The 13841-nt window shown below is 40.0% G+C and overlaps 1 protein-coding gene across 4 annotated transcripts in view; it reads right to left on the minus strand.

The window, feature by feature from the left end:
* DOCK4 (dedicator of cytokinesis 4) overlaps positions 1–13841 on the minus strand; it is a 381443-nt gene that overhangs the window by 137935 nt on the left and 229667 nt on the right. For all 4 annotated transcript variants that reach the window (XR_012648259.1, XM_075014636.1, XM_075014626.1 and 1 more), the window contains 6 exons: positions 12595–12757; positions 10491–10597; positions 8765–8921; positions 4717–4814; positions 4518–4601; positions 3772–3872 (listed from right to left, as the gene is read on the minus strand). Coding sequence is in view for 3 of the 4 variants with exons in the window: in XM_075014636.1 (XP_074870737.1) it covers positions 3772–3872; positions 4518–4601; positions 4717–4814; positions 8765–8921; positions 10491–10597; positions 12595–12757 (710 nt within the window). In the remaining variant the exon portion in view is untranslated. The remainder of the gene's footprint in view (positions 1–3771; positions 3873–4517; positions 4602–4716; positions 4815–8764; positions 8922–10490; positions 10598–12594; positions 12758–13841) is intronic.

Consider the following 13841-nt stretch of genomic DNA (forward strand, 5'->3'; position numbering starts at 1 on the left):
TGAGATAAGAGGAGTTGGTTTAGGATTAACAACCCTATCTGTTAAAAAAAAAAAAAAAAAAAGATACAGACAAACATCTACAGAGAACCCTACAGCTACACAAGTCTTGGGAGAAGTTGGCAATCCACACAGATTGAATATGAAGCATGGTAGGGAAAGCCGAAAGGAAGCTGCCCCATAGATGACCCTTCTCTCAAACAGGTGAGCCACCCATTTTGGTACATGGAACGTCTGGACCACATATCAAGTGGGGAAGACAGCAAAGATAGTGTGGAGAGTGAACACAGATAACATCTACTCAGGACATGAAGAAGAGGGAGCACAGCACACAGAAGGCATGGTCTTGATGTTATCAAGAGAGGCATCTAGTGCTTTAATGGAGTTGACAGCAGTATGATCATGCATCATCAGAGCCGGATTCTACACCAAAGTGTGAAAGGTACTGATTGTTCAATGTTATGCACCAAAAGCAGACTTCTGCGAGAAAATACAACGTGTTGTGAACCAGAAAGCAAAGAAGAATGTGTTGACTTTGGTGGGCAACTTCAATGCGAAAACTGGAAGCATTAATACAGGCAGAGATGAGACTATGGGAAAAGAAGGGCTAGGCAACATGAATGAAAATGGAGTGACTTTTGTTCCTTAATGGACTGGCAATAGGTGGTAGATTTTTTCCACACAAAAGAATCTATAAGGTAACTTGGGCTACACAGGACCACCAGTCAGAAAACCTGATTGATCACATCTGTATCAGCAGTTCTTTCAGAAAACCGACGCAGGATGCCCGTGCCAGAAGAGCAGCAGATGGAGGTTCAAACCACCATTTGCTCATCATAAAACTCAAGTTCAAGCCCAAGAGGTACACCACAAACACAACCAAGTTGGGACTGAAATTAAATATGGAGCATCTGAAGGATATAGACACAAGAGTTGGTTTCCAAGTGCAGCTGTCCAGCAGACATGCAATTCTGACAAACCTCATCACAAAAGATGCTACTGCGGAACAAATTTGGAAACACACCAAGACAGCTTGGAAAGAGACCTGCGATAAAACATTGGAAAAGAGGACAAGGTATCAAGAGGAATGGATCACAGCAGAAACTGAGAAAAGTGAATGAAAGGAAGGACTGAAAAGCAGCAGTCAACAACAGTAAGACAAGAGCAGCCAAGGTAGAAGCTCAGACACTGTATTCTGAAGCTAACAGAGAAGTTTAAAAGGCTGTAAAATGGGATAAGAACATTTTTGTGGAAAACCTTGCACAAGTGGAACAAGCTGCAGGATGGAGACTTGAAAGAGCTGTATGACATCACATGGAAGCTAGCTCTGTCATGGTCACACCTAGTGGATCATCCAGTCCGGGATAAGCAGGGGTGTGTCTAACAAACCCAAGTGAGTAGCTCCATAGATGGAAGGAATACTTTGAAGAGCTACTGAATGGTCCTGCACCCATGGAACCTCAGGAGTTACCACCTGCAGATATACCTCTGCAGATTAACAGCAACAGATGTACAAGAGTAAATCATAAAAGCTATTGCCCATATGAAAAGCAGAAAAGAACCTGATCCAGACAACATTCCTGCAGAAACAATCAAGGCAGGTACTGTGACATCAGCCAAAATGATGTATAATCTATTTGGGAACTTGAAAAGATCCCACAAGATTGGAAACATGGCTACCTTATCCAGTTCCAAAGAAAGACAACCTGAAGGACTGCGAAAACTGGAGGGGCATCATGTTATTGTCTGCTCCAGGAAAGGTATTCAACAGGATTCTCTTGGAAAGACTCAAGTCAGAAATCGATAGACAGCTCAGGGAAGAACAGGCCATCTTCCAAAGCAGGAGATCTTGTACTGCCCAAATAGCAACTCTCAGAGTGATCACAGAACAGTCACTTGAGTGGAACTCCCTACCATACAGAACCTTCATAGTCTTCGAAAAAGCCTTTCACAGCACTGATTGAGACACTTTATGGAAACTGCTGAAACACTGTGGCACCCCATCCAAAATTATTAACCTGATTCGTTCAATGTATGAACCCTCAACCTAACAAGTTGTTCATAATGTTTTTTGACAGACTCCTTAGCATACTCTCTGGAGTGCAACAAGGGTGCCTATTGTCACCCTCCCTGTTCTTAATCACAGTGGACTGGATTACGAGCAGGACAACAGACGGCCATCAATGGCTCGCCTTTCACCCCGACATGAAAGCATGGAAGAAAAGGTCACAACACTAGACAAAACTGCCTCAGTCGTTGGACTGAGCATTAACGAGGAAAAGACCAATACAGTGACGATCAACCAGTCCTACAACAGCAACATCAACACGTTGGAAGGAGATGACCTGGAAAACGTGGAGCAGTTCACCTACTTACAGAGTATTATGGGGAGAAAAGGGGGAAGAGACAAGGATATCAATGCCAGGATAGGGAAAGCAACAGTTGTATTCAAGACTCTTTGTCCCCTCATATGAAGATGAAACTGTGGCTCTTCAACACAGTTGTGAAGATTGTGCTCTTGTATGGTTGTAAGACCTGGCATACGAAAAAGTCTTCAAAATCACAAGCTACAGGCATTCATAAACAGATGCCTGAGATACATCCTCCACATCAAATGGCAAGACTTGGTCACAAATGATGAGCTTTGGAACAGAGCAGGAAAAGAATAATTTGATGTTCAAATCAAGAGAAGAAAGTGGGGATGGCTAGGTCACACTCTCAGAAAACCAATATCCAGAATAGTCTGTCAAGCTCTTGAATGGAACCCACAATGAAAATGCAAAAAAGACAGACCTCGGACAACGTAGAAAAGATAAACTAAGACCGAAGGACAACAACTGGGGTACTCCTGGAGTCAGCTAGAAATTTTGTCCCAAGACAGAGTGTAGTGGAGGAAACTTGTAGATGACCTATGCTCCACTCAGAGAGCAAGGGTTTAAGTCACGTTAAGTCACATGTACTAATTAAACTTTGTGGATGGTCCTGCTTAGTACCTACACAGTAGTGCCTCAATTTATGCAAGGGTTGAGTTCCCAGGCACCCTTGAGTAACTGGAATTTCACATGGGTGGGGGGGCTTTTTTACCTGGCAGAATGCACGTTCTGCAGCCTGGGAAGCAGCAGGAGCACCTGGAGCTCCTTTTGAAAGGTAAGTCCTGGGATTGGAGGGGCAGCTGGGGAGGGTTAAGCCTGGGGTGGGTTAGGGCTGCAAGGGAGGTGGGGGTGGAGTTGAGCTGGAGCTGCATGTGGGAAGGGTGGTTGAACCAGGGCTGGGGGTGGGGTTGAGCTAGAGCCGCGTGGAGGGGTGGGTGGTTGAACCGGGGCTGGGGTTGAGCTAGAGCCATATGGGGGTGGTGGTGAGCTGGAGAAGTGCTAGGGTGGTGAGCTGAGTCATGGAGGATTTGAACCAGGGTGGGGGGGGTTGAACTGGAGTCACATGCAGGGGTGTTGAGCCAGAGCAGTGCACATGGGGTTGAGCTGAAGCTGCACACGAGGGTGGGGTTGAACCAGGGCGAGGGAGTTGAGCCAGAGCCACGCATGGGGGATGGGGTTGAGCCAGAGCTGTATGCAGAGGGGTGGTGAGCTGGAGCCAGAGCTGGGCATGGGAGTCAGCGGTGAGGCAGAGCCAGGCGCAGGTGTTGAGTGGCGCCGGGGGTTGTTGAGCTAGGCTGTGGGGGAGTGTTAATGAGAGTTAAGCACAACTCGAAATTGTGCACTTAAAGGGTTTACTGTAGCTGTCAAAACTCAAAACAATTAGAAAAAGTCAGGACCTTACCTGTATGCAAGTGCACCTGCAAAATGACTTTCAATGTAAGTGTCCATTACTGGCTTAAAATGATGAAACTTGCTGTCCTGCAGCAAATTTATTATGTGAACCTAAAGAAAAATGGGAAAAGAATGCATTTCCTGCATTTTTAAAAAGCATTACAGTCTTATTTCAGAATTATGTGTATAGTTGGAGCTATAAATCTTCTAGAACTGGAAGGAACCTTTGGAGGTCATCTAGTCCAGTCCCCTCTGGGCAGGACCAAGCCCCATCCCTGACATCTATTTGCCCCAATCCCTAAATGGCCTCCTCAAGGATTAAACTCTCACCCCTGGGTTTAGCAGGCCAATGCTCAAACTACTGAGTGATCCCTCCCCCTAATATTTTTCCCTGACATCTATGTGCCCCAATCCCTAAATGGCCTCCTCAAGGATTGAGCTCAGAAGCCTGGGTTTAGCAGACCAGTGCTCAAAACACTGACCTATCCCTCCCCCTTTTAAAGTAATAATTGGAGATATGCTTCTCCTAGAACTAGAAGGGACCCCTACACGTCATCTAGTCCAGTCCCTTGCCCTCTTGGCAGGACCAAGCACCACCCCTAATATTTATTTGCTCCAATCCCTAAATGGCCTCCTCAAGGGATGAACTCACAGCTCTGGGTTTAGCAGGGCAATGCTCAAACCACTGAGCTATCCCTCCCCACTGAGTAGCCGTCTTGTTAGAATGGTTATATATAATCATGGAGGACAACTTACCAAAGAATCAAATACTTTTGACCCATATTTTTGGGAATTTTCATCTAAAATGCCAAATAAAGTGTCCAGTGTGTCTTGAAGAAACTAAGTGGAGGAAGAATTAAAATACTTTATTATCAAATGTACATCTTTGTAAGACATACAGAATTTTTTTTCCTTACATTTGTTAATTCCAAAGGAAACCAGCAGTGATATATACCTTTACTATTTCTGAACCATCAATTTCTTTCAGTTTTGTGAGGCAGCCTGCTATTTTGTCCGGGTGGGTTCTCCACTTAAGAAGGTCAAGCATATCCCCTGCCAAAAACATACTGAAGATTAAAGCTGAAAGAATGCCAGCACTTTTGGTTTTAAAATTCTTTCTTTGCAACCCACATATGGAAACTGAGCTTTCATCATTTCATAAAAGAACTGCCTATGACCTGCAGAAAGTGACATGGTTTGGCCAACTAGTTCACCCACAACTTGAAATATCCAGCGCACACCCTAATTGCACCATTAATAATTCTAAATACTTGACAAAGTGATCATGCTTGATGAAGGCCAGCCTCAGAGCCCCACTCCAAAGAAGGGCTGGGGTGTTGGAAATAATTGCAGGTGAGGAGTGCGCTGAGAGACTCTAGACCTAATGGGAAACTGTATATATAATGGAAACCACTTCAAGCTGGGGGTGAGGCAGAGATCCATGCAGGTGGACACTTAAGCCCCCATGTAGATTTCAGTGGAACTCTGTATGGGTATAAGAGCCAGTGTCAGACTGCAATTCTCTCTTTACTCCTTTCTTCATAAAGCAACTGTACACCATATATATTTGATGAACTGCAACTTCTGGATGGTGCAACTCACAATGTAACTTGATTCTTTGACTCACCAAGTAGTGAGACTGGCTAAAGACATACTAGAAAAAATGTTTATTTTCACTTTTTTCTGAAGGAACTAAATGGGTGGAGAGTAGATTATCATTAAGAAAGATTTACTGAGGATTAAAAATGCAACTCGAGCATGTTCACTTCAAAGAAATAATTTCAGATGAAAAATACAACTGGGATACTGCTCGGGATTAGTTCAAGTATGAATGAAATGAAATGAATACAAGAACAAGATAAGGTATGAGAACCTAAGGTGACAGGGAAAAAAGAAACATTTCCATATGTCAAGAGAAACCAGAAAATGAAATAGTTCTCAACAGAGAAATGAGAATATAACAAACCCTTCAGGAAAATGGAGGTTTGAAATGGGGGCGAGGGGAAGTTAATGGTAGTGAAAAAAACTGCACTCAAGAGGAAAGACACTCACATTTCACAGGCCTACTCTTTAAACACGAAATGCTTTGACAGTTTAAAAAATAACCCATTTAGCATGATGGCAATGGTTTTCATCTAACTTATTGAGTTAAAAACTCCCACAACCAAAGGTTTGCTGTCAGTATTTTGGATTAAATTTCTATCCTTCTCCAATAAATACTAAAGTTTTCTTGTGAGGGAAAGTCATGTCGCCTACTAGTCTAGAAAGCAGAATAGGAAATTTGTACATATAGTATGTAAAATTTTCTGAAAAGTTCAGTTCTGGGATTTCCAGCATCCCCTAGGTATAGTCACTCTTGTTAAATGGACTTGGACTATTGCTTATTAATTATCATCTGGTCTCAAATGGCGTCAGAATATGACTAGACTAATATTAAAGAGACATCCATCACTTGAAATACACACACACTAATATCATATGCCCTTTCACTGTGGAGTAGCTGCTTGCTTCTCTGTGCTAATTTCAAAGGATAGTGAGCAACAGTACTAAAGGCAGACCCACTGGTTAGAATGTCCTCTTCTGCTTTATCTCTCGGCTCTTTTGTGTCTCTCATAGCTTTGAAAAACGAACAAATCAGCACCTATGTATACTTTAAATTTTGTACACTGTTTTTTAATAAATATGTAGAATCCCAGTAGAGTCAATGTTCACACGACCACACATCCACATCTATTGCATTCCTATCCTAAGCATGCAATGTTCTGGCAATTTTTGTTTGTTCAGAATGAGGGGAGGGAACCTCCCCAAAGAAGTTCCTTGGGGGAGAGAAGTTTTGAAATTAACTAGGAGCCTGACTATTGGCATAAACATACTCCACTCCATAAAGAGTTGCTGAAACAACTGTGAACTCATTTAGAGCTGAAATAGATTAACATTTGTTACAATTTATGTTGCCACTTTCACACAGCCTACAGTAAAATGGCAGTGTTGGTAACTTTAGGAAATCTAGTTACAGAGGGATAGCCATGTTAGTATATATTCTATCAGAACAAAAAGGCAGTCGAGTAGCACTTAAAAGACTAACAAAATAGTTTATTAGGCGGTGAGCTTTTGTGGGACAGACGGGCCTGTCCCACGAAAGCTCACCACCTAAAAAATTATTTTGTTAGTCTTTAAAGTGCTACTGGACTGCCTTTTTGTTTAGGAAGTCTAGTATCTTCATGATTAATGGGAAAAAGTTCCTAGACTGTAAAATAAGTCAACAGACTGCAAGGCTCTCCAAAGTAAACCACAAAATGTCTATGGATTTCTGAATCTAGAAAACAATTCAGCATGTACTTAAACCCCATTGGCTTCAAGTACTTTCATTTTATTAGTCTTAAAAGTGCTACATGGCTGCTGTTTTGTTTTCTTAGAATACAGACTAACACGGACACCTCTGTGTTAGGCATCCTTATTTAGGAACGTTTCTGAATCGGTGCCTTCAACTGGGGCAGAATAAAGTCCCAGGTCTCTTTCTTAATATCATCTCAAGGCAAATATCTTATTGAATAATATTTATTATTCTGAGATTAACATTACGGAAATACAGAATTAACACAGACATTGAAAAGAGCGTACAACTATTTTCCTTAATTGTTCACACGAAGTTGTACTTGGAGAAAATACTGACTCATAGCATCATGAAAATTTAAAAATAACACTGATTAGAAGCTGTAGTGATTGCCATTTTATATCTTTGCAATATTCTCTATGGTAAGCACACAGACTAGCACAAATCCATAGTAATGTCAATTATGCAAAGGACAAATATGTAAAGTTTTAAAATGGAGTACATTGTACAAATCATGACGACAGTAAATACTCAAACCTGATTAATAATGTAAGCTTTGCCAAGAACACCACATCACCATTTTCTTCTTCAAATTGCTGACTATAAAACAAGAGAGCCTTTTCTGGTACTTGATGTGACACCAAGATGAATGGCAAAATTGCCTCCAACACCTTACAAAAGCATTGATGAAGGTGCTGCAAGGAGACTCAAGTGAAATCACAAATTCTTATAAATGGCAGATTTGCAGATTAACCTAAAAAACTATGATCCAGAGAACTGTTTCTCCTGCAAGGTCAAGCTGAAATCCACCCTTGTCCTAAGTTCTCAACCTGCATGCTGGGATTCCAGCAACATTGTGTTGAGGTCAAACAAGTGAACATCTATTGCATAAAGAAACTCAACATCAAAATGAAGTGGTGAAAAAATAATGAATTGCTTTAGGGTACTCAAAACAAAAACAAACAAGGAAAAAAAATGCCAAAAACCCAAAACGCAAACATAAAAACAAATGAGGATACCTAAGAATAGACTCAAGTGTACACAAAGAATATTTATGAGAAAAAAAAAGATCTGGTGGTTGCTATAATGAATTATAATTTTAGTAGCGGAACCAAGCCAAGAGTTTAATGCAATATACTGAAAAAATATAAATACAAATCTACCTGTGTCCTTCATCATAGATTAAATAGTCACAACACTATTAAGAGTACAAGGTTATGTTCATTACTCATAATTTGCCAAATGATCCTTGACTTAAAGAGGGAAAAAGCAATGCTGCACCAGAAAAGCAATATCCATCTAATCAAATGAAAACTACTTTATTCTGAAGCCTACAATAAGCATTTCATATTTTAAAAAAGGCAAAACAAACAGATTAAGAGATTTGGGTTTGGACGATGGAGTCTAAAAATAACATACGCGATTCAAGTATTAAGTTCATTTACAAACAATCTTTGAACAGCATAAAAATCGCTGGGTAATCATGTACCATTTGTATCCATATAGTCATCAAAATTAAGGAAAAATACTGTTTTTACAATCTCCAAACAGAACACATCTCTCTTTTATGTTATATCTCAAGTGCTTTAGTACTCGCCTGGTGTTAAAAAGACCACCCATCAAATTGACTTGAATTCATCATGTTTAAATAATCAACATATCATCCTACCATTTTGCGTGAGCTTAGTGGAGCACAGAAAAGATGTAATCCAAAAAGACTCTTTAGTGGTTTTTATTGCTTGGTTGTTATTCCCTAGGAGAATTCCCTTTGAAAAGGGGAGTTTGAGGTAGCGACTAGAATCCTGAATGTTTGTGTTTTCTTCACACTGTGAAAATAACCAAGTTAAAATCATTGCAGTGAATAAAAACATAGAACTCATTTTGTGCAAATTGTGGTAGCTCTGTTGATGTCAATGGAATGACAACAATTTTCACCCATGGAGGCTCTCACCCAAACTGCCTTGCAACCAGCCAAATCTGTTACAAACTATGTTTTAGTTTTAAAAATAATTATACATAAAATGTGTGGTTGTCTTTGTTACTGCCTGCATTATTTTACATAGATACCCTACAATCTTTAATCAAGCACCTTTCAAAACACCCAACTTAAATTAATGAACATAAAAAGCACTCAATAAATTATAAAGCTAGGAGACAGGTCTCTTAAAGATGTTTAAATATTTATAAAAATAACACATGTGTAAAGATTAGATCTTCATTATAAATACACAGAGAAACAGCAGAAGAACTGACAACCAGATGTTTTAAACCAGCGTTTCCCAAAGTGTGGTCTGTGGCCCAGTACTGGTCCTTGGAAAAAAAAATACTGGTCCTAAGAAAATATAAAAATTATTGCTATGTAATATTATTATTGTGAATAGACAATAAAGAGTGAAAATGTATTAATTTTTCTTTTTTTTTAAAAATATATATGTATATTTTTGGGCTGCAAAAAAGTATGGAAAAAAGCCAGGTCCCAAAGATATAAAGTTTGGGAAACCCTGTTTTAAACCATGGTATTTTGTAAACATACTTAAACATCTAGTATATTACTGATACTAGAGTCTTACACAACAAAAAAGCATTTACAAGTTTTATTAATTCTTTGTGTGTTCTCTCCAGTAAGTCCATCTCCAGGCTTCTCAGCTACTGACTGGCTCCAGAGCAGGCTCATCTATTGACAAAGACGAGTCTGCCTGTTGCTCAATTAAAAATGATTAGTTTCCAAATGGCAAAGTCAGAAATACTTTTAAGCTTGCATATCAGCATAACAAGAAAGTTTTCATACACAAGAGCTTTCATCAGTAACTCTTGTTATATATGGGAGAATCTTCACTGGATGTGTCTGTTTAGATAGCACGCACACATCTGGTGTTAAACATTAATCATTCTGTGCAGCTTTTTTTTTCCCCCAGTAGAGCAGCATCGACACACTAGAAGTTATTTTATTTATGATGAGTATGCCAAAGTCGATCTCAATACAGATATAGTTCTTGGATGCAAGCTTGAATGAAAAAAATTCAGAGATGTCATTCTGGAGCTGGTCTGCCATATAACAGGCCCTGAGAGGGGGTCGCCTGATCAGATATACTGAAAGAGTGGCTACCATTTTTACATTGCGACAATTTTTGGCCTTATGGAATTCTTTATGCATTTTCTCTAAATCTACATTCTTAGATACTGTGACTTCATAATATATGCTGCGCTGAAATACATAACCATGTTCACCTGAAGTTATAAACAGAACATAAGCTCAGTATAATTCTGTGAGAACATGTTAACAGTAAGATTATCACTTATTTGCCACCAATGCAGCCTTGACTTGTTTAATGCCTCAAGGTATTTGGAGTAGTTTTCAAAAGAATCACCACAGAATGATTTCTGGCCAGAATTACCTTGTGCACAATGAGTTCATGAGTGCCATCTGGCAATGTCCTCCCATTTTCCTGCATCAGGGGAACGAAAGAAAAGCCAAACAACTTCTTCTCACCCTTTTCTTTTGCTGAAACACGAATGTAAATAAAAATACTCACATTCTGGACTTAGGCTCATACTGCATGTTGTAGCATTTTTCTTTACTGCACTGACAGCTTGAGGTATAAACTGAGTTTTGTCCCAACCCAACTCCTATGCACATGCAAAAATCTCGTTTGAGTTAAGTGGTTCCTTAAACTTCAGCTAGAAGGCCTGTCAGCAGGAGTAAGGGAGCAGTACTGAAGATTGAGAGCCCCTGACACTGATTATAGTGCTAGAGGGACACAGCATCTCCCATTACAACAACCCATCAACTGCTAATTCAGTCATTTTACACTCTAGCTATGTCTTCAAAGGGGGCATGGTAATCAGGGTGATGGGTGATTACTAATGAAGTGTTGTTGCATATGCAGCACTTCAATAAGCAAATTCTCCCTCGAGGCAACTTTGAAGTGTCAAATATTGAAGTGCCGATACACCATGTAGCCATGGGCTTACTTCCTTGGGGAGTAGCAGCAGCTCGAAGTAGCACATGCGTCGCAGCACCTCATTAGTAATCTCCCGTCACCCTGATTACCATGTCCCCTTTGAAGAAGCAGGCAAGTGTAGACATAGCCTCTGTGTAGCTTCTGAGTTATTTTGCAGTATGGTTGATCTCACTTGAGCAGGCTAGTTCAAGTGGAGTAACCTGAGTTGAACTACTTACGCTAACCATTGTGGGGAAGGAAAACCCTTAAACAGAGCAACTGAGAATAATTCAACATGAGAATATGTATATTTGCAGCCATTTGCATCCAGTGAGCACCAGTGTACTTCATGTCTCTTTTCACGTTTGCTTCTGAAGTAAATCCCCTTCCTAAGATAACGAGTGTGTTATTTTTCTGTAAAGAGATACCTAATTCCAAATGCTTACTAAAATAAGCCAAAGAGATTTTCTGAGATATCAATTTGTAGTCTCCTTTGAGAATACATGATGAACTTGAAACTTCCTTCATGTAATGTATTTACTGCAGATGGGCCCAAATCAAAACCTTCAACCCAACAGTCTGAGCTCTAGGGAAGTTGAGATCCACACGAGCTTTGCAACTCAAAATATTCAGAATTGTGCATATGCTTTATATTTTAGCCCTAAAGAGCTTTTTATATCATTATTTCCCATATGATTTGAAAACCAAAAAGTCAGAAAATGTCCATTTCTTTAAAAAAAAATTCTGGATACACTACTGCTGTGTTTACACGACAGCAATCTTGTGAAAGAAGTTCTGCCAGAAGATCTCTTCAGAAAACTTCTTTTGACAGTGTGTCCATGCACAAAAAAGCAGATTGAAAGATCAGTCCACTCTCGATAGACTGGGGCCACACAGATCCTGCTCTTTTGAAAGAACAGTCCAGGGATCGAAAAATCCGGTGCCATGAGGACTGCTCTTTTGGGGAAAAAAAGGGCCACCCAGAGCATCTACACATACTTTTTTTTTTTTGAAAGACTCTTTCGGAAAAAGGCACGCTTCCTCATCTGGGAAAGGAAGAAAGCTGCTGGAAAAAGTGCCGCATTCTTTCTGATTTCAGATCAAAAGAGAGCATTTTGAGTGTGGACGTTCCACTTGTTTCAAAAAAAGGGCGTGCTTTTCTGAAAGAACTTGCTAGTGTAGACAGCCTATGAGTAAACGCAAATAAATATCATTGTGCAATTCTTCAAATAAATTCTGGAATTAGATTTTGCATTTCTTAAATTTGTGTTCTTGTTCCACCCTTCATACTGCATTTCTCCATTTAATAGTAGTAGTAGTAGTAGTAGTAGAAATAAATGATATCAAGATCTTTAAACTGTACAAAATCAATTTATACAAGGATTTTTTTTTTCCTGTTTCAACAACACAGAGTGCAAAACCTGGAAACCTCTGTCATGAAGCTATATAGGTAAAACATACTTACTCTAAGTCGCTCTCTCTTTTGACGTTATGTAATTCAATATGTTTAATGCAACTGTAACACAAAGCACTGCAATAAATCATGGATAAAACTTACTAGAACAATGCCGGAATTCAAAGCGGATGTGTGCTCCCCTGAATTTATCCACAGGAACAGGAAGCTTCAGCAGCTCAGCCCATCTGGGACTGTTGTTGTGATAAAGCACAAAGGAATGGAACTTGCTAGCTGGTGGCTCTCCAGAGCCAAAGGAGATAAAATCCTAATGAAGAAAACAATTAGGTTAAAAGTTTAAAGATGGATTAACTATAAAGTGATGTGAAAACACCCCTGAAATCGGTGTTCTCTAGGCTTCAAGGTCTTTGGGATAATCTAAAATAAACTTGCTCTCTCTTGTAATACTGAGTCCATGCATGCATGGGAAATGCAATTGTGTATCCACCCTCAAAGGTAGTTAGCACACAGATAGGATTGTTTTGCCATCTTTGCAATCCTTGCTGTAAGGCAGCAGGAGGACAGGCTGATTTGTATTGTTTCAGTCTCTGGGCTGGCTGTCCATTTCCTATATGCAATATAAACTGCCATCAGTTACTTGGAAAACACTCTTCTCCCTTTGCACCATGGCCCTACTACTTTTTTGTGTGTAATGCAGGGCACTTGTTCTGGATGTTTCTTTGCTTTGACATTTCAGGTTACCTATCATTACACAGACAGGACATAAGTGGTGCCTGTTAGCATGTTAATGGCAAGAATTAGTCATCAAATCTGAAGAGAAAGAATATTTGCCCCATTCTTCTGTGACAAGATAGTGCCAATTTGTGATTTCAACAGCAGCTAGTAGGTACCACAACTGATGGAGCTGCAACTGTCTGAGTTTCACACAACATTGTTACAGGAAGATGAGGCTTAGCCTTTTTTCATTTTGTCCCAATTTCGCAGCTGGCGAGAGTCCACTCTGATCTGGTGCATCTGGAGGGCGACCTCTTACCTTAAACCCAACTTTAGCATTGGAAACTCAGTGGGAGCATATGTACTTATGTGGTATGCAATGTGTAAATGGGAGGCAGACTTAAAGGCGCAGAGAGACCTAGCACATTCCTCATGTGGCCTCCCATTCTCTGCTCAGGTGACAGTACAGTTGGCGGACTTTGGTCTGTTTGGTCAAACTTAAATTGAAACAACCCATGTGGAACTGATAGGATACGCTATTTTAGCCAGGATTGCAAGGTATTTGTGTGTCAGATACATGAAACATTAATACGCTTTGAACACCATTCCAGAGGAAATACTTCCATGTTGATGATGCATGTGAAAAATGATATGTAAATTACATTTGCAATTGAACT

This window comes from Carettochelys insculpta, chromosome 1, assembly GCF_033958435.1.
Source record: "Carettochelys insculpta isolate YL-2023 chromosome 1, ASM3395843v1, whole genome shotgun sequence".
NCBI lineage: Eukaryota > Metazoa > Chordata > Testudines > Carettochelyidae > Carettochelys > Carettochelys insculpta.